The sequence below is a fragment of the Sitodiplosis mosellana genome, unplaced genomic scaffold (assembly GCF_009176505.1).
Source record: "Sitodiplosis mosellana isolate CC-2019 unplaced genomic scaffold, AAFC_SMos_1.0 Smas_scaffold_12, whole genome shotgun sequence".
In the NCBI taxonomy this organism is placed as follows: domain Eukaryota; kingdom Metazoa; phylum Arthropoda; class Insecta; order Diptera; family Cecidomyiidae; genus Sitodiplosis; species Sitodiplosis mosellana.
Window position 1 is genome coordinate 2,162,237 of NW_022595254.1, and position 19,979 is coordinate 2,182,215.

Below are 19,979 nucleotides of genomic sequence, written 5' to 3' on the forward strand. Positions count from 1 at the left end.
CTAAGACAATGTGTTCAACGCCAACTCCATTGCCCACAGAATATTTTAGCATAATTCTCTTTTCTTCTCTCTCGATGAACTGTTGTTGCTGTTTTTTCTTCTGATGCTGTGTGTGTGTGTGTTTGCTTTTAATGCAATGCCCATGAAGCAATCTCAGTCGGATTGCAAGCACGAAGTTGTGCCAACCGTTCGTTGTTGTTCGTCGTCTTCTTCATTTTTTTTCTGCATCAGTCCTGAGGGTGATCTTTTTTAACAAGTATTCGTTTCGCAGCAGCCAGTTAAGTTATGCACTATGATCGGCTTTTATTATCGTTTGAATCGTGAAGAACGATGACGGTGCGGCAAAACACACATCGACATTTTAAAATGCATCCCAAAACGAAAATCGAGACCAGAGGATTTGCTATGGAAATGAAATGCACTCGAAAACGCATTTATTCATAATGTTTGTAAATGCATAAATTGGCAAAAATTCACTGAATTTGTGAGTGGGATGTGGGAACTGTTTAGATCTTTGGGTTTCACGTCCATTTTGCTGAGACGTTATTTGTATTGTTTTTGCTTTTCTCCTTCACTTCTTATCGAGTGATGATTTTCATCGTGCACGAAACAGGAAAAAAAAATGTTCTTAATCATATTTTCTTCTAGGGCATTCTCGAGCCGTTTTACACCACGAACTTCGACTTCGTGTTTTTTTTTCTTTTTTCTCTCGCACCATGGTTGTTTGAATAACAATTACCCCTTTTGCGTGAATGCCAATTGAATAACGTTGATTTTTCTTCGATTCCCATTTTGATCTCATTGGTTGGTGAGATCTTCACGATGGTGGGAAGCGAGTTTCAGCCCATGAACTTATTCGTGGGGTAACAATAACTGTTTAGCATTCCAGGGTTATACTGAAATTTCGGGCAACTGTTTAAACGTTTTATAGTTGACGCATGGCAACCTGATCAATTTGCGCATGAGCAAAGTTGATATGTTAATTTCGGACTACCCAAATTTCGACCGCAATAAAATAGGGCAACTGTGTTTCTCCTTGAATTAATTTCATTTTGAAGCCTCAAACTGAACATAAAAATTGGACGATAAATTGATAATAAAAAGCGCCAACGAAAAACGAACTAATGGTTTGAGTGCTTTTCACAGAATGTTGAACAAGCAAGGAGATCCTTTGGTGCATTTCATATTGTTGGTGCCGATCAAAAACTCATAAAATCAACAATAAAAAGAAGCAGCAATAAGTGCTGCACGTTATAAAAACCGACAATCGAATGTGTGCGTGTGTGAGTGTGAGACTGAGTCGACAAAATGGAATAGAAGCAGCCGTGCCACAGAAATTCGTTAGGGTCGTTATTCTATTTTCGAAAAGTCGCCTCAATGCGCACGGTAACTAGCCTACAATGCATGAACAAGAATATGTGTGTGCGCTGTTTCCTTATTCGGATGTTTCTCCCTTTTTGTCAGTGCTGCATTTGTGTGTGTGTGTGTGTGTGTGACTGTGTGTACGATTCACCTACTGAATAGAAACTGTTCGTCGTCACTCGAATAGACATAGAGTATGCAACACTATTTTGTACACACAGATGTTGAAGTATTATTTCTACTGTGTTCGTTCATTTTGCACAAGTAGCGAGTTGATTCGGCTTACCGTGTTTATACTGTGCTGCCGTGCTCTCAACTTGAACCCTTCATGCTTTAACAACATTTGAACATACACACACACGCAACATGAATGATTGCTGTCCGATTACAATGCATGCGTTGAATTGTGTGTGTTTTTTTTTTCATATGGAAATATTCCTTGTTCTCAGCTCTCTCTCTCTCTCTCTCTCTTTCTATCGTCGCAAAGAACATGCGTGTGTAGTTCATCTACCGCTGACTATTATTATTAAATTCTATTATGTATTTTTTCATTTGCCCCAGTCAATTAATTCCTTAGATCGTTTGCGTTCCAGGAAATTCCGCCAAAATTTTGGCTTTACGATCGAAAGTTGTTTCGAGGAGAATTTGAATTTTTCTAAAGATTTGAATTGAGCTTCAATATAAAAAATTCTTGTATCAACACGTTTGGAGCAAATTAAGCACAAAAGATCAAACAGTAAAATATTTATAGTTAATGGGCACAACTTTTAATCCTCTTTTTTCTCTTCAAATTTGCCTCTGAAACATATTCCGAACGAAGTTTTAAAAGAAAATTGCCAAAATTGGATCAGAGATAGAGGCAAAAAAAATTAAACCAAAACATGGTGATCGATGCCCGACAAAAAAATGTATCTACTAATCCATAAGGATCGTATGTCGAATTGCTCATGCATGAGCACAAAAGGACGAAGACAGAGAGAGAGAGAGCGAGAGACGATTGAATGTACAGTGTTGCAAAAATAAGAAGAAGGTTCGTCGCTTTGACGATTCGTTTCGATATTCTAACTGCTTGCATGTGTATAGTTCAATGTTAGTTTTCTAGCATCGTCATTGCTATTGCACACCTGCGCATCCAATACCATTCCATTCCGAATGCATTTTGTTTGAAATTTGAACATTGAATGCATTTCATGATATTTCTTTTTGTTGTTGTTGTTGTCGTTATTTTTTTTGTATTTTTCTTTTTATTAACAATGAGCTGCAGCAAAATTGCTTCGAACGGACAGGCGAATAGATGAGGATTAATGTTGAGAAAAGAAAATAACGGCAGCAATTGGATTTTATATGTTGATATGTAGGTAGAAAAGGAAATACGGTTTTTTATTGCCAAACAAACACTTTAAACACACAAACCAAATGTAAATCTTTATTACAGTCATTGTTCGAAAACTGGCAAAATTCATTTAGCTTAAGATAAGCTTGTGGTAAAACAAAACAAAACGAAGAGAATATGAAAATTCACGTATTTCACTCGAAGCACACAATTTTATGTCACTTAATCTAGGGTCACAATTTTTTCTTCTGTTTTTTTTTGTAAAGTGCAAATCAGTCGACCAACGAAGAATAAAATATTCTTCTTTTGTCCTCTAATTTGCATACGATATTCATTTGAAAGAAAAACACTCACCTTCTGTTCCCGAGATTAATCCACAAAGTAGAATTGCACCCACAAATAATTTAATCCAAATATCCATTTTGTGAAATTGCCTGTTTGTAAACCACATTTTGAGCCACTTTGAAGGAAACTTTGATTATTTCTTTTCTTTCTCTATCCGTTGTTCTTCGTTTTTTCTTTTGATATCCGTTTTGCTGCGCTGACTTATTTTTTTGCTTTCAAAACACCATAAATTATTTAAAATTAATTATTTCTTGGTTTCGTTTTGCATGTGTCCACTGTGATTTGGGCTTCACTTTTTGAATTGTTTTTTTTTTGTTCCAATTGGCGTATAGAATAATACGCTGCGCTTTTTTTTTTAGCTTTTTTCTGAGTTGCGCACTTTTTTGTCGCTCATTCAGTCGTGTCAATTTCACACAAATATAAAAATTCTTTTTTTTTCGTTCACTTCTTTGTTGTTGCGAATATTTTGCACGAAAATCACCCAAAATCAAACAAAACCTGGTTGAACTATTCGCAGAGAATCCAACTCACGATTGTTGCTGACGAATGTCCGTTGTTGCTCAAGTAATCCATTTCATCGTTCTCATTCATATTCCACCGCTTTCGATTCAGCAATGATGCACATCTAATTTTGGAATTTAACCGACTACCGAATGTACGTTGTTGTCACCGTTTGGCTTTGCAGCCACACACTTAACGTTCGTTATTCAATCGAATACTTCTTGTCAATCTCACTGTTTCTTTGCACTATAATTGAATCGAACACGGTTCTTGTTCTCACTGCACGAGCAAAACACTTTTCACGAACCGTTTGCAGTTTTTATTGTTGGTTTCGAAGGAACGGTCCCTTTTCCTTCTTCAGAACTCAAACACAATACGAATAAAATGAAAATAATTCGTAAAATGAGAAGAAAAAAAAAAACGAATAAAAATGAAAACAAACAAAAAGCAAAAAATTGTTGGGATGAAAGTCAGTTACACATGCGCGCAGCTATCTGGTTTGTTAAACGGCTCAAACTATAGTAACCGATGCATCTGTTCCATGTCTTTTTCTCGCACCCAGTTCAATCGAGCAGCGCACCAACACATACGCAACACATGCGCACATACTCTCATCCGACGCTCGGCACACAGCATAAACACGGTTTACTACGGTTGTATTAGAACGGTTTACTTTGTTTACTCGTAGCCGCTTATCGGTCTCTAGGGCTTTGTCTCTTTCGTATCCCTTGTACGGCAACGATGAGACAGTATGTGTTGGCTCGCTCGCTCGTTGCTTAGGCTATAGCGTCAATGTTTCTATTTGAGCATTTATGCTGCATTCTTGTCTTCGCATAACCACATTGAAATCGAACCTCTTGTTGAATTCTTCCTTCAAAATGGCGTCCCATTCTTCTGAAAGAGACTGCATTTATGGTCGACTCTACTACCGTATTTGGTAATTTCAATCTGTTTGAATTTAAATGTTTGAAGCGATCGTTTGCATTATGAGTGGAGAATTTTAAACTTTTCAATTGAATTTCTTTTTCTTTTGTAAAAAATATTTATTGAAAATGATTTTTATTTAATTTTTGTCGAAATTATATACAATTTTTCTGCAGTAGTTATTTTTTTATTTGAATTCAAAATGTAGTAGATTCAATAATGGCGTCCACATATTTCAACAATATGTTGTTTACTTCACTCAAACAGGTTTCTCTACATATTTTCGCTGGGAGAGCGCACACTTTTTATGTGTCAACGGAGAGAGCGCTCCGAACAGCCGGTGAGAGAAAAATGTAAATATCACAGGGTGATTCCGTACATTTTATTTACAGTTCATCGTAACTGAATTAAATTAGATGGAATTGATTTGGATTTGGATTTGAATTTGAAATAGAAATAGAGAAAATGAATAAAAAAATTTTAACAATCAAAACTTCTACCAAAAGAAGTATACTTCTGAATATATACAAAATCAAATGAGAGATTTTTTTTCCAATGAAGATAGACAAAATAAATAAATTGATCGAAAATATCAAGAACTTCCGAAAAATCGATAAAATCGAAAGAAAATCGAAGAAATGATCAAAAATTGAACCCAAATCCAAAGAATAAAAAAGGCCCAAAATAAAACGTCCATTGTTTGTTACATTTGTAAAAATTTGCAAGTAAAAAGATCTTTATTGAAACAAAAATCCAACAAAATTCCTAAACAAACAATAAATTCTGAAACAAAATACTTGTTTGCATATGTCTGCATAAAACGAGTCGCGGCAATTTTGTACGTGGAAAAACCATCCGAAAAAAAACGATGTAAAAAATTAAATTCAAAATTGTATGTCTTATCTCCTCTATGTAAAGCAGCACATACGCCGGGCATTTGTTAAGGTAAGCATGTGATCGGCATGGAATTCAGATAATCACAGTAATTTTGCGACAGTTTTCCTTCTGTTCAAGTCAACGCATCAATTTTTTTTTTTTCCGTGGTGCGATTTTTTTCGTGAATGTAGTAAATAAGGTCTTAAAAAAATATCGTTCGGTCTATCGATGCTGTCAGATTTGTTAGGAATGTATAGAATAATAATAGGTAAGTTTTGCTTAAAGTTTGTGTGGTAGTCATTGCTTTGGTTGCCATTTGTATGAGCCGTAGTATTTGAAGTTATTTTCGCTGCATTTTGCGTTTGCCTCCTTTGGTCCTCTTGAACCGTAAACGTATGGAATTGGTGGAACGTGATTTGATTCAATCTCGTGCAGCAGCGGTGTGAAAATGCGCCATGCTTCGCTGAGTTCATCTGAGCGAACGAAGTGCATTTGCGAGCCGCAGAATACGTCCAAGATGAGACGTTCGTATGCGTCGGGCAATTTCACCTCCTGGAATAGATAAGAAAAATCACAATTAAATCCATTTCATTTTTTATTTTATGAAATTATTCGTTCAAAATCTTTTTTCTTGGTAAACACATTACCTTATAACGGCAACCGTAGGTAAGATCCAATTCGGTTTCTTCCATATCAAAGGTGATTCCAGGCGATTTGGTCATCATTTTAACGTACAATGCTTCACCCGGTTGAACTCGAATGACAAGCTCATTACGTTTTGGTTTTCCTTCGAAAATGTCGCCGGGCACATCATGGTACTGAATACGAACTTCTGCCTTGCGTTCATTAAGTGCTTTGCCGCATCGCAAAATGAATGGAACGCCATCCCAGCGTTCGTTGTTAATACGCAAAGCAGCCAATGCATAGGTTGGTGTGGTTGAACCAGCGGGAACGGTTGGATCGTCTAAGTATCCCAATTTGGCTTCACCTTCGCCATTTGGATCACCAACATACTGTCCCAAAACTGTGTCCCCCAATTTAATGGATTCGATGCTCTTCAGTACCTTCACCTTTTCGTTGCGAATATCGTCTGGGTGGCAAGAGGCTGGCTTTTCCATTGCAACCAACGATAGAATTTGCAACAAATGATTTTGCATCACATCACGAATGATTCCAAATTCATCAAAATAGCCCCCACGACCGCCAGTGCCAAACGGCTCCTTGAATGTGATCAAAACCGATGCAATATTCTCACGATTCCATGTTGGGCTGAATATCTTGTTGCCAAATCGAATTGTCATCAAATTTTGAACCATCTCTTTTCCCAAATAATGATCAATCCGGTAGAGTTGCTCTTCGCTGAACAATTTTCCCAAGTGGTCACTCAATCGCTTCGACGATTCGGCATCTTTGCCGAATGGCTTCTCGACGATCACACGATTCCAACCTCTGTTTGAATTAAAGGAATAATGAAGGATTGATTTTGATATTTTAGCAAACAATGTGAATAATTTTTGAATTTTTTTCACTCACTTTTGTCCCATACAAGTGGCCTTGATCAACTCGGTAACCGATTCGAAGACGGACGGTGGAAGAGCCAAATAGAAAAGACGGTTTGCGTGTGGAACATTTTCGAATTTCTCAATTTCTTGATTCAACAGTTCAAAGTCACGACGAGAGTCGTAGCTACCGGCAAAATAATGGTTCAATCGCCAAAACTCTTCGTATCTGGCCTGTTCTCCGACCTGAACTTGCATATAAGGATCGCATTTGGCACGCAGTTCTGGAATTGTCAATTTGGAACGTGCATATCCATAGAAAATGGTTCCAGTTGGCAACAAATTATCGCGGAACAACCACCAAAGCGTTGGGTAGATCTTCTTTTTTGCTAAATCACCCTGAAACACGAGCAACAAGTACAGAGTTAGATTTTTAATCAAATAATTGAAAGAGAATTTTCTTTAATGACAAAATAACACTCACCGATGCGCCGAATGTAATGAAAACATGAGGATATGAGGCATCAAAGTGGATGCCTTCCACGCGATCCATACTGTTTGATTTAAGTGAGCGTCGAATTAATTTCAATGCCTCTTCAGTAGTTTTGGATGTATCCGAACCGTGTCCTGTGAACAAAGTCAGAATGCAGAATGAGCAACTGATAAGCTAAAGTGAGGCTATAAATAATAAAATTTTCGGTATGATGACTAAATTCATTTTTATCGCTATGGTTTCACATGGCGGAAAACGCGCGGAGAATCAGCGAATAATGACAAAAATTGAAATTAACGAAAATAACCAATGAAAAGAGCTAACTGATAATCAGTAAAAAAACGTTTGAGACGTTTATAAGATTCCATTTATAATGACATATATTACATGTATGTGATTTTTGAATATAGAAAAAATGTGGATGATAATATTAGCGTTTTAGAGTGCGATAGTGATGTAATATTATTTTTCAAGTGCAACAATTAAAGACAATTGAAATGAACGTATATTTTAATCAAAAGACGGAAAATAAGTTGGACGACGTATATGCATGCATTGTTCTTGATATGCATGCTGCGCTGACAAGTTTACCGCCACAGAGATGCAACGCATTTTGAAATTCCAACCGGAGTGTGACGTAAATTTTAGACTACGTGCATAAAATCAAATCATCATCAACAAGTCAATGGGCCATAGAGTGCCCAGCGAACTTTGACAGAACTTTTTACCCCCGAAAAAAAACCGTTTAGATTCCACGAACTTCTTGACAAATTTCCTAACGAAAACTGTGTTTTTAATTAGTAAGCGTGTAAACTAGAATTATTCATCAAGTTTAACATAGTACTAGCCAAACTGTCAAGCGCTCACGCGTTTGAAACAAATTATAAATCCAAATTTATGCAGGTAAAAAGGTTCAATTGTTTTAAAATTGCCGCACATTGACAACGGTTATTCGATTTCTATGGCCGTTTTGCAAGGTTAATTTTAAACAATCACAGCTAAACACGATGTAGCTATTTTTCCTTCTATCTCTGCGTGTTTTATTCATTCACTTATGGATTAATAACAATTACGTGGCATATAATTTTTCATTGTGCGCTAAATGCTAAACTGCATATTTAAATGTCAACACACACTGTTGGCATTACGTTTCGCTGTTGTCAACTCAAAAACATCACTATCAAAATTATACGAAACAAATGATTGAGCAGAAAAAACAACGAAAATTTGTATAAATTTGAAGTAAAAATAGTTTCAACTCTATGATGCCATTCAATTCAGAAATAAAGCGAGCAACACCACGTTTTTTGTATCTCTTTCAATCAGGAAATGCAACGATATATTTCTCTATCTCAAAAATGTAAATAAAGTAAACTGAACCACATGTAACTACGTTGCGTTACGACTGCGTGTAAATAATCGCGATTATAATTTACATTTATCCGGTTGCGTTGGAGACTTCTTGACAACACACCGCGCGTATTTACACATGAAATATTGAAATTGGAAAGTGTCAAACGAATAGCAAACGATAGCAAATATATGAAATCTTTACCTAAAAAGATGCTGAACTTTTTTTTGCGACTGTCGAAAATCACACACAAAATTTGACTGAATGGATCGGTTGCGCGTGGAAATGTGGCTCAGCTTCAAACACACCGAAACAGTTCTAACCTAATCCAAGCGGCAGTACGACAACGAATAAGCACAAATCGAACCACTTGTTACGTGCGATAAACACAACAAAATTCTCCTATTCCTTACACATATTCACGTATTCCTGCCGTTTTCGCGTGATACTATCCATATATGAATAATAAAAGTGCGGCGCGTAAAAATAGAGAACCAGGCGGAAAAACACAAAAAACCACAACCGCAGTAGTAGTAACAGCAGCAAAAAAATTGTGGCAATCCGCACGTTAGCACAGGCACATGTGCACGCGGTCTCTCACTCTGTCATCATCGAAACGATTGGCCGTGCAAATGACTGGAAACAGAGGGATAGTAGACACAACGAAAGCGGGTAAGACGAAGTAAAATACAAAACATTTCATTCATTTGATTCTTTCGATGCATAGCTGTAGTAGTGTGTACGGCTCGTTTCTTAAGGCTCGACGATGTTTGCGCCGTACAGTTCTTGACGCTGTTGCTGTGACTGTAACTGTGATATACGATAAAATGTGCACTCACACGCTCAAGAGCGTAAATCTGTGTTTGTGCAAAAACATCGCATTCAATTGGCGAAAGTCAAGTTCACAAACACGCGCACTCACTCTAACCATTTGAATATCGTAAGACATTCACCGTTTACTGCTTTTCAACGACTTTTATCGGTAGTACGATCATTTTAACCGCTAATATCGATTATTATTTAATTGTCTTTGATTTTATCCTTTGAACCGTTTATTGACAACAATTCTACTGTCTCATTGAGTATTGAAATAATACATTTCTAAGGCTTACATGATTTTATATCATTGAAAACTATAAAATTATCAGTTTTTAGGTACGGTTTTATGTTTGATTTCACGGTGAAATTTAAGCTTTTTCTAACATTCACCAATGAATTAATTGCTACTAGAAAATGAATCAGCAGAAAGCAACGGGCAAAAATCTTAATGTAAACGGAAAATTACGCTCTATGTGACCAATTTTGAACAAAACGCATCGGCCATTATCATTAGACAAATGCTGGCTACGTTCTGATTTTAACTGGTGTGCAAACAATTCTTCTCTGAGCTGATGCTACCGACAACGACGACGACGATGACGACGATGGCAACAACAACAATAACGATGAAAATGTCGTTGTTTAGAACACAAGGTGGATCAACTGAGAAGATAGTGTGTCGTCACGACTCATTCAATCGACGGTTGACAAATGAACGCATTGCAACTCGACGGCGCAATGGTCCAGTGATTAAAGTGTTAGTTTCAAATGGTCATGAGCTCGAATCCGTCGTAGGTAAGTTCGAGGTAAGTGAAATTCGTTGGTGAAAATGCTCGATTAATTGCTGTTGTTCCTTCTTTACCAGATCGCCCAATGGATGGATGATGCAGCAATATTGCGTTGCCCTGGTGTGTGTCTGCCTTTTCCAAACGAAAGAGGACACTTCTGGGGGCTCGCACTCAGAGTAAGGTGATTGTTTGTGAAAAAAACAACAAACGGTTTTTTCTTTCATTTTTTTTTTCTCAAACTATCTTAACTTCCTTTTAAATTTCAATTAGAACATTTTGCCTCCATTTTTCTGGTTTCAATTTTTAGATAACAAAGAAAAATAAATCATCATTTATATAGGAAACGTAGTATTTTTTTTTTCGACAATAGAACAAAGGAGAGCTAGTTTGAATGCGATTCTTCAAACATGTTTTTCTTCATTGAAGAAAAAAAATGGATCCAAAACTTTGGGAAAGGGAGAAAACACCAATAAAATTATTCCATTTATTCCACACCGTTGCTGCAAGAGCATTACCACTAGCGACGGATAGCAGTTACTTCATTAACACCCGTATTGAAGTGCAATTATCACCAATAAATCGAATCAATACTTTGATTTTGAAGCGCCGCGATACAGTTGATAAATGTAAAATATATAGAATTTCTATACATCGAATCGGCTTCGCGCTTCCATCTAGTCTAAAGCATGATCATTGATAAAAATTGCACGTATTTTGTTGTTGTTTATGACAATTCATTTGTATAATATCAGTATCACGTTTTTGGAGAAAGGGTAACGTACAAAAAACCATGCACACAATGTCATGACACAGAAAATGCGAATAAATTGTAATATTTTATGGACGAATGATTTGATTAACCAAACAATCCAAGCGAATACTGATAACAATTTCAGCTTGATACACTTATATATAAAATGTTAATGTATTGTCGATGATAAGAAGCCGCGAAAAAGTATTCAATTCATAAAAATGTAGTGATAAGCGTTTTTTTTCACTTCTTTTCCATGTAGATTCTTAAAAGAAGTAACCAGATCAATTATCAGGTTATTTAATAGATAAAGAAGAAGAAAGTGTTTACGATTTTTCTAGACGAACAACGTGCAATCTGGTGGCAGGCAATCAGCACACGTGAAGCTCTTTCCGTTATTTCTGGGGGCATGACTCAGTGTTTGACCTTCAGCAAGTTCACCGAATTGACCATCAAAGTATCAAAGAGCTGTGTTGTACGCACATCGCTACCTCGTAGAAACTAGTCACATACAGCGATCGATTCATACCGCCAATACATACGTCACCGCCTCGAAATTGGAATTGCCTTTGAGCGTTCTGAAATCATTATTTTCCCCAACCACAGTTCAATTCGATGTGTAATGGTTGAATCAGTGTATCAAATGTTTTTTGTCGTTCTTTTTTTCCCAAAAACAGAACCAAATGAAATTTTGCATTGATATTCATAAATTTTGTTTCGGTCATATTGAAGTTGCAAATGCGATTATATAAGACAGCAATGTCACCATAGGTTCTGATTAGAGCACGGAGGTCACGTTTTACCCTTCCCACGAGCCTCGATTGAGCATTTGCCCCTAACATTTTTTCGATTTTTGAATTGATCCCACGGAGTTCGAAATCACCTCTTCAACATTTTGTGGTAAAATTATCTATAGAAATCCACTCTGCATTTCTCTGAACATTTTTGCATTGGCGAATCAACGAAAAATTATAGGAGCCATTTTTTCCAAATTTAAATGCTAAATTGGCTGATTTCAATTTAACGAAAAAGTGCAAAGTTCATGCTCCAGTGAATAAACTTCATTACTTTGATTTTTATGCTTTTCTTCAGATTTGTGTATTTAAGTACAAGTTTTCTGAATGAATGATATTCAGATACGAATAAACTAAAAAAGGGAAAGATTACTAAAAGGGAAAGATTACTAAAAAAGACTCATTACTAAAGAGAGCATCTCGAGCACTCAAAATGCAGTATGCCTTCTACTTGTTTCAAGTGTTTGTTTATTCCATTTTGTTATAAGTGATTGTAAAGTGGACAAAAATGGAATTGATGTAATCGACCCAAAAAAAGCCGGAAAAAATTATTTTATTGCCTTCACCAATGCTCCAACGTATAGTTTCAGTGTCACTCATAAGTTTTTTTTCCAGTGTCACTCATAAGTTGAATTTCAAGCAAATTTTTTGAACTCCCCCCAAATTTTTTCGTTCTTTCGAAATTACCCCCCAAATTTTTTCCATTTTTCAAAATTACCCCCCCTTAAATCGCAAATATCAGAACCTATGAATGTCACCGGGTTACGCGATGAAGTAAACAAAACTCCATCTACACTACTAGACTTCAGTCATTCAAATCGAAGAATTATAAATAGAATTGCGTTTGCAATAAAAAAGAAACACAAAAAGCGTATAACAATTTTTACCTAGTGTGAATCTTAACGCATTATGACCGTTTTTAATGAATGTTGATCGATTCAAAAGGCGAAATAGTTACTCCGCTCGACATTTCATTTCAATCCATGTTTCCAAGTATCACGAGTTCCGATCATTAAATTTCATGTTCATTCTGTCATCGGCTCATTATTGATTACTCCATTTATTTCCATTTCAATCGGCTTTTATTTATCTTGAGCAAGGTTTCAAAGACATTGTACGATTAGTTGTAAGAAACAATGTGCTCTGTCTGAAGCAATTAAGAAAAAAAAAATACAAAATGCGTGACGAAAACTTGCGGCCGCATTGACCTACAAATATAATAGACTGATCATATCCATTCACTTCACATGCAGCTATACTATTAGTTCTGCATTTAGATTTGTTGCTGTTGTTGTTTGTTTAATCCATTCACTAATAGCAAACAACAACATATAGCCGGGTCGTTCACAGTATATACTGTGTACTGTATAGCGTCTATGTTATATGGACATAGATCGTACGTTGGGAATGACTCAAATGTAGAACTGATTGAAATACTTTCTACGTGTTTTGAAATTCACTCAAACAATAACGATAAAGAAGCCCATGTGCCAATTGTCTCTTGTAGTCTTTGATTTGGTTCAAAAATAGTAATCGGAGTAATTGAATTTTTTGCTAAATGCAAGAGACGACCTCCAAATTGGAGCCTCTAATGACCTGTCCAAATCACTTCATTTGGAATTCTTACTCAACTTTGTATGAAATTTCACTCAAAATCACCGTGAAGTATTTATGAAGAAACATTTTTGCCACCCGGGGAAAATACGTGCTAACTTAACGTCTAAAGGTTACAGAAAGTTATCATTTCGCCGTTGATATTCGTTAATTCAGTGTCCCATTGCTGTTCATCCAATAGAATCCGATGAAGTAATCAAAGGAAATCATGCTCGAGATTAGCGATTATTTTATTTCAAGAATTTTTCCATTTCATGCGGTTTCAAGTGATGTTCAAGTGACTTTGAGAACTCACGATTCAATCTAATAGTCTATTTAAATCTAATAGTCTAGTCGGTTTAATAATTTTAAAGTGAATTTTTCTAAATATCAGGCCGGATATATCTATCAACAGCGTATAGATTTGAAGCCAAAAAACAACGAATCACGTATATTCAAAAACACTTTTATGGATGATTTTTTGTTTTCGTTGAACACTCCTCAATCAAATGATAATAGAAGTTTAAAGATGATTTTTATTTTCAATCCAACTCTGACTCACCTGTCATTTTTGCAGTTTTTTTTTTCTAAGGCTGATAATCCAATTAAATTCAAAAAATATAAAAAAATGTATTCACAAACGTTCGGCAAGCAACACAAAAAAAAAACAAATACTATCCAAAGAAATTTGAAAGACAATTGAACACAAACCGAAAAAAATCACTTGTGCTCACTTCAGTAATACGACAAATACTACGACTCACAACGAACTGAATGGTTAAAATTACGTTGTATGAGTGCTCAACACATACGCTCTAGCCGATGCTTCGCTTATGAGCTCGGGCTCACAGATTGCTACTACTCTATGCATAGCCCATGGACAGCAGAGCGGCGCGTTTTCGATGTGTTGATATTTTTTTCGGTGTAACATACATCTACATACATTGTCTACATAGTAACATATGTATATTTACTGCGTATCACGTTTGAGTTTTGTTTACGCATATTGCTCGAACGGTGTGTTTTACAACTACGTATGAGTTTTACACATGTTGATGTATTCGTCAGAATTTGAGGGGTTCCACAAATCAAGTTTAAAAGAAGAAACTGTTTGAATTTTTTTATACCTGGTATTTTTTAAAAGGGATTTTGTTGGATATTCCATTTCTTGCTTTTGTTATTGTGAACAAAACGTAAAATCACAGCTGGAACGGTGTGTGTTGAGTGAAAAAAAATGCTTGTTTCATTACATTCCAAAATAAAATCGTTGATTTTCATCTAGCTTTTAAAAATGTTTATTATTTTCACATAAAAATAATTCATGTATGTACTTAATTACATATCTCTTAAGAATTTAAACGACTCTGCTTCGTTCAAGTGGTTGTGTTAAATGTTTGTATCCATAAAAAAAGTCTCAAAAAATGTTAAATGTGAAATCCTGAGTCCAAAGATGGTTGAGCGTTTTACCATCGTTTTTGGAAACCGCCACCACCACCACCTCCACGTCCTCTGAAGCCACCGCCGCCACCGCCACGACCAAATCCACCTAGAAAGAGAAATGAAACGTACGATTGAGTCGTGATTCCCAATGAAAACAATTTTCATAATGATTTGAGCACAAATAATATAAAATGATGATAAATATGCTCAAGTGTCAACTATAACGAAAATTTATCTTTTTTCTGTTTATTATCGTGTTTTACCTCCACCTCCTCGACCTAAAATATCAAACAAATAGAAATGAATGGAAAATTAGTTTGATTCACACTTTTTATGATAGAATTTTATTGGATTAAGTAAATTTGAATATGCTGAACTTACCACCGCCACCTCCAGCACCTCCACGTCCTCGGAAACCACCGCCGCCACCTCCTAAAATGAAAAATATTCCATTTTAGTGCATTGAATTTAAAATTTTAGACAAATTGAATGCATTTTTAAATTGAACAAGAAAATTAATTCGAAATTGCACATTTTATAAACGTAAATTGATGAAAAATGATGCAGCCCGAGTCGCAACAACTCGTGATATTTATACAATCGCAAACTTCAAACTTTTTTTGAACAAAAGAAGAATATATGAGGCTGTGAGAATGAAAATGGCAATACAGGAATAAGCATTCTGAAGCGCACCAAGAAAAAAAAATTCACAAAAATGAATCATGAGTTCTGAATACGCAAAAGTGAACCATAAACCTCCTATGCTGCCCATGTAAATTCATGTTTCACTTTTGCATATTCAGAACTCATGATTCATTTTTGCGAATTTTTTTTCTTGACGCGTTTCAGAATGTTCATTCCTGTATTGCCATTTTCATTCTCACAGCCTCATATTCGAACGAGAGTTCGTCCGAGATATTTACCTCGGCCACCAAAGCCTCCTCTACCGCCACCACCTGAAATGGAAAATAAGTGATTTTAAAATGAAAAATGTAGACAAATTCAATCCATTTTTGAATCGAGCAAGATAAGCAATTTAAAATGTCAAATTCTACCAATTGAAAGTGATAAAATGTGATGCGGCTTAAGTTGCAACAATCCATGATGTTTATTCAATCGCAAACTTTGAAATTTTGCTTTAGAAAAAAAGATATAAGATAATTACCTCGGCCGCCACCTCCCCTACCACCTCCGACTCCTCCAGGTGGTCCCTTCTTCTTCGGCCCTTTTGGTGCTGGGGGTTTTGGTAAGAATCTGTGTAGTGGCAACAATTTTCCTGGATCGATGAACAACTGTCAAACAAAAAGCGTATTAATTCGGGCTCATACGTATTGAAAATGGGGATAAAAATGCGGTTTTTCGTAGGCATACCTTTTGCTGTGACTTAAAACTACCAGCTTTCATATTTTCACCGAGTTTTATTGTGACATAGTAGTCGCGTAAGTTGCCGAAAATTTCGTCAATTTTTCCGATTTGTTCCTTATTTTCCAAGAAAATTGGTGCATTGAAATATGGAACATCCTGAATTGTAACCTTGCAAACTAAATCATCTTGGCACACGTAGTCGAAGTAACCAACTGGAATGACTTTTTCTGGGGGTCCAGCATCGAATTTTTTGAAAGCGTTTCCACCGCCTCTTCCAAAGCCACCACCGCCGCCACGGCCTCCACCTCCTCGACCGCCACCACCACCTCTATTAAATCCACCGCCTCGTCCACGGAAACTCATGGTCTACAAATTGCCTCGTTGTTTTGACTAAATTTATTGCCTCAAAAACTAACTATTTTCAGTTAGTTTTTTTTATCCTGAAAATACAACGCAAACCACACAAATTGGATAAACATTTTTGCATAAACAAACAATTTATTCCGCATAAAATTGAAGAAAAAATGAAAACAACATTATAAACAACATTTACCGACAACGCGTTTGTAATTAAGGTTAAGAACTGAGTATTATGATGCACGTGTTTGAAAGATAACTCAACTGTCAACACTCTTCCATCTGTCAAACGACAACGACGACGACGACGAAGTGAGTGCGTTCACTACTACACTGTTTGAATATTCCCTCAAATGAAATGTTGCGCAGGGCTGCGCATAAAGAAAACGCTCGTTTTCAATAGTGATAACATTTTCCACGCATAGATTTTCCATTCATCCACCAAGAACAGTGTTCATTCATTTGACGTTTTGTTGGTGGAAAAACATCAATATGTTTTAGTTCATACCAGCATTTAGTTTACGCCAATATTTTCGTTCCGTCACATTCGTTGCCATTGCTCTAGTTAATTTTGTTTTTTTTTCAACTGTTAATTAGTGCTAAAATTAATCGATTAAATGACTGATTTTAGTGAAGGTGAAGATGAGGTGTTTATTCGTTATGAGGATGATAAAAACACAAGCAACAATAGTGACGAAGAAGAAGAAATTGATGTAGCAGCTGGGAGACGATGGGACCCACTTGGCGAAGAAAAAGAAAACGATGAGACAGTCGTCGACCAAGCGTCGCGTCACGAAAGGTAATCAATTGCTTTTTGTAAATGATAAAATTGAAATCTAACGCGAAATTCGGGCATTTTTTTTCAGCATCGACGGTAATAATACGCAAATTAAGCAGTTGGAAAATGAACAAGAGCTGCTGTCTACGTCACTGCAAGCATTGACGTCACATTTTGCTCAAGTGCAATTTCGGTTGCGTCAAATTGTTGAATCTCCAACTGGCGATCGTGATTCGTTGCTCCAGAGTCTCGAAGAGTTTGCATTTCGTGGCATTCCAGAAGTGATGCGATTAAATCCACGCGAACATGAGAGTCTGTACAAAATTATGGAACGGCAACAGAGTCGCCAATTCGAATTGATCGAACACCTGAAGCAGCAGTTGTCTGATGCCGAGAAATTTGCCTACGAGTCAGGTGCCGACATATTGCCACAATCAATTGTGGTGGAAAAACAAAAAGCCATATTTAACGAATTGAAAAATAAGCTCAAGTTAAATGTTGACGAAAAAGTTTTGCCTCAATTGACCGAAGATGATATTCGCGCCCAGGTTGATAGTGCAATCGGCGAATTTGTGACACCACTCAAAATGCAAGATACCCTTGTGAGTCAGTTGAAAACACAGATAGTAGACTTGGAGCGTTTTGTTGCTTATTTACAAGCCGAACAGGAGCTCACGCCCGAGATCAAAGCGGCCATTAAGAATAGTAAGAATCCGGAAATTGCATTTCAAACGTACAACTCGAAAATGGCTCGCAGTCGAAAACAGTCACAATCAGACAGCGGGAAGGAGCAAAAACCGAACAAAGCTGGAACAAGCAAAAGTGATTACATTCGAGGTCAACAAAGTCGAGTCGACCATGACCTCACTGGGAAAATGTCCAATTTGTTAGTCAAGGCGTCTGCCATTCTGGATATGTTCGCATTAACCCAGTTGGGATGCGGTAGCCAACGCATTCAAAGAAACAGTTTGAAGAAAACTCAAAAAGGCAACCATTGGGGTGATTTACGTGCTCAGCTCGAAGTCGATGTACAGGAGGTCATATTGTTAGTTTCGACCGTTGAAAAGTTGCAAAATGAAAGCAAAACGATTCAAGAGTGTGACTCAAGCGAAACTGATGATTATGAAGACGATTCAGCGGAAAATGTAAGTGAAAATTACTTGTAGCGTATGTTTCTTCTACCTTGCAATTGATTGAATCGAATGAATTTAATACCCAAAACAATTCTATCAACAGCCAAAATCAAAACGAAGACCCAGCAAAGCGGACAAAGAGTACATTGCAACGACTCAGGCCGAAATAACGGCATTGGTTCGCAAACAGTTTGCTATTACACTACAGGGACTCATGCAGCACGGCCTTCGTGATGATAGTAAAACGTCCACAAGTTTAATGCCGTTCATTGGATGTATGATGCCATTTCAACAGCAGGCAGCCGCTCACAGGCATCGCGTCGATGAAACAGAAGATCGGCCCAATGAACAGATGCACGTGTGGGAGCTCATCTTAGAATATTATCATATCAAAAACGGCGATCAATTCAACGATACACCAGCTCGAAAACTCTCCGAATCATTCAATTTAGATATCATGGGTCTTGGTTCACAATCATCTTCCAATAAGCATACCATGCTCACGGCCATCGGTAGCATCATTGCGTTGCACGCCCCATACAAACGTAGCTACAATTCACACTTCAAAGCGTTTATTTCAGCCGCTCTAAAGTGAGTGAAGAAGATTTCATCTTGAAAAGCCATACTTTGACAATTTTATAGAAGAAAGTTTTGCAAATGATAGAACGATTCACTTTAACTAACAGATTCTTTTCATTTTCTTCATTATTATTTCAACAGTGCCCGTAAGCTGACCCAATGGCTGAATTTGATCTATCAAAGTCAAGAGCTCATCGAACAATACTACACAGAATGGAGCTATGTGGCACATACGGGATTCCGTGATGCTCTTCGAACCATCGACCGTTTGTCACACCATGATTTTGATTTACCCGTGGATTTAGCCGTACGACAATTTCAAAACATCAAAGATGTTTTCATGTAAACGTATCCAAACAAAAAATTATTACCATTTCAATTTAAATCTCATGTTAAGTACTTAATTTTCATTCCGATGGTCATGTTTACCCGTTTACTATCTCATTCTAATATTAAGAAATAAGTTCGATTACATCCGAACCAAAGCGATTTAATCAAACTCCGTACAGGTTTTAGTTCTTTTTTGTGATATTTTTTCCTGTTCTACATGACATTTTCATTTATTTGCCTAATTAAATTCATTCCAGTATAATTTAGTCTGAAGAAATTAAACTGGACACGAGACGTTGAATAAGATGTATTTATCCCTTTCACAAGTCTAATTGCATTGTTATAAACATAAATCTGGTTGACTAGAATTACTTAATTTAAATTTTAAACACTACCAATGTTTCAAAATGTAAAAAAAGATACAATCAATAAAGACTTTATTGCAAACTTATACAGGCGTCTACTGATATAAAAATGGACTATTTTTCAAAGTTCCATTGAAATTCAAGATTTCCCTGAACGTCCAAAACAAAAAAGATAAACATCAAGTCCCCGAATTGGAGCATCA

The 19,979-nt window shown here is 36.5% G+C and overlaps 4 protein-coding genes across 7 annotated transcripts in view; 1 reads left to right on the top strand and 3 right to left on the bottom strand.

Moving 5' to 3' along the window:
• Nucleotides 1-4,758, bottom strand: part of LOC129567787 (neurogenic locus Notch protein) — a 99,174-nt gene extending 94,416 nt beyond the window's left edge. Inside the window, exon 1 of the mRNA XM_055445074.1 lies at nucleotides 3,050-4,758. Coding sequence (XP_055301049.1) covers nucleotides 3,050-3,146 — 97 coding nt within the window. The 5' untranslated portion in view covers nucleotides 3,147-4,758. The remainder of the gene's footprint in view (nucleotides 1-3,049) is intronic.
• A 406-nt stretch (nucleotides 4,759-5,164) lies between these two features.
• LOC129567799 (glucose-6-phosphate 1-dehydrogenase) lies at nucleotides 5,165-14,289 on the bottom strand. 3 transcript variants are annotated; one of them, XM_055445112.1, is made up of 6 exons: nucleotides 14,141-14,289; nucleotides 13,992-14,022; nucleotides 7,325-7,467; nucleotides 6,875-7,239; nucleotides 5,989-6,790; nucleotides 5,165-5,893 (listed from the first exon to the last, which is right to left on the bottom strand). In XM_055445112.1, the coding sequence occupies exons 2-6, from the start codon at nucleotides 13,996-13,998 to the stop codon at nucleotides 5,639-5,641; spliced, it is 1,572 nt and encodes a 523-aa protein (XP_055301087.1). In that variant the 5' UTR covers nucleotides 13,999-14,022; nucleotides 14,141-14,289; the 3' UTR covers nucleotides 5,165-5,638. The 3 variants fall into 3 exon arrangements, with proteins under 3 accessions (XP_055301087.1, XP_055301088.1, XP_055301086.1); XM_055445113.1 differs by lacking the exons at nucleotides 13,992-14,022; nucleotides 14,141-14,289 and adding an exon at nucleotides 8,889-10,452; XM_055445111.1 differs by lacking the exons at nucleotides 13,992-14,022; nucleotides 14,141-14,289 and adding an exon at nucleotides 8,407-8,745.
• Nucleotides 14,290-14,702: 413 nt separating this feature from the next.
• On the bottom strand, nucleotides 14,703-16,597 carry LOC129567807 (probable H/ACA ribonucleoprotein complex subunit 1). Its single transcript, XM_055445123.1, has 6 exons — nucleotides 16,241-16,597; nucleotides 16,035-16,161; nucleotides 15,793-15,825; nucleotides 15,251-15,301; nucleotides 15,133-15,147; nucleotides 14,703-14,975 (listed from the first exon to the last, which is right to left on the bottom strand). Exons 1-6 carry the CDS (start codon nucleotides 16,595-16,597, stop codon nucleotides 14,893-14,895), a joined length of 666 nt encoding a protein of 221 aa, XP_055301098.1. The 3' UTR covers nucleotides 14,703-14,892.
• Nucleotides 16,598-16,895: 298 nt separating this feature from the next.
• On the top strand, nucleotides 16,896-19,862 carry LOC129567794 (RUN domain-containing protein 1). 2 transcript variants are annotated; one of them, XM_055445104.1, is made up of 5 exons: nucleotides 16,901-16,993; nucleotides 17,223-17,390; nucleotides 17,458-18,514; nucleotides 18,606-19,093; nucleotides 19,223-19,862. In XM_055445104.1, the coding sequence occupies exons 1-5, from the start codon at nucleotides 16,950-16,952 to the stop codon at nucleotides 19,425-19,427; spliced, it is 1,962 nt and encodes a 653-aa protein (XP_055301079.1). In that variant the 5' UTR covers nucleotides 16,901-16,949; the 3' UTR covers nucleotides 19,428-19,862. The 2 variants fall into 2 exon arrangements, with proteins under 2 accessions (XP_055301080.1, XP_055301079.1); XM_055445105.1 differs by having other exon boundaries at nucleotides 16,896-17,390.
• Nucleotides 19,863-19,979: the final 117 nt, after the last annotated feature.

What these genes read in the sequence shown, in the direction of transcription:
- LOC129567799 (XM_055445111.1), bottom strand. An exon ending in GCCACTTGTATGGGACAAAA is followed by an intron (nt 6,791 to 6,874) that starts GTGAGTGAAAAA and finishes TAATTCAAACAG; the next exon opens with AGGTTGGAATCGTGTGATCG. An exon ending in CCTACGGTTGCCGTTATAAG is followed by an intron (nt 5,894 to 5,988) that starts GTAATGTGTTTA and finishes TATCTATTCCAG; the next exon opens with GAGGTGAAATTGCCCGACGC.
- LOC129567807 (XM_055445123.1), bottom strand. Translation starts at nt 16,597, where the DNA reads ATGAGTTTCCGTGGACGAGGCGGTGGATTTAATAGAGGTGGTGGTGGC. An exon ending in GTTTTAAGTCACAGCAAAAG is followed by an intron (nt 16,162 to 16,240) that starts GTATGCCTACGA and finishes TTTGTTTGACAG; the next exon opens with TTGTTCATCGATCCAGGAAA. An exon ending in TAGGGGAGGTGGCGGCCGAG is followed by an intron (nt 15,826 to 16,034) that starts GTAATTATCTTA and finishes TTTCCATTTCAG; the next exon opens with GTGGTGGCGGTAGAGGAGGC.
- LOC129567794 (XM_055445104.1), top strand. Translation starts at nt 16,950, where the DNA reads ATGTTGCGCAGGGCTGCGCATAAAGAAAACGCTCGTTTTCAATA. An exon ending in GAAAACGCTCGTTTTCAATA is followed by an intron (nt 16,994 to 17,222) that starts GTGATAACATTT and finishes GACTGATTTTAG; the next exon opens with TGAAGGTGAAGATGAGGTGT. An exon ending in CAAGCGTCGCGTCACGAAAG is followed by an intron (nt 17,391 to 17,457) that starts GTAATCAATTGC and finishes ATTTTTTTTCAG; the next exon opens with CATCGACGGTAATAATACGC.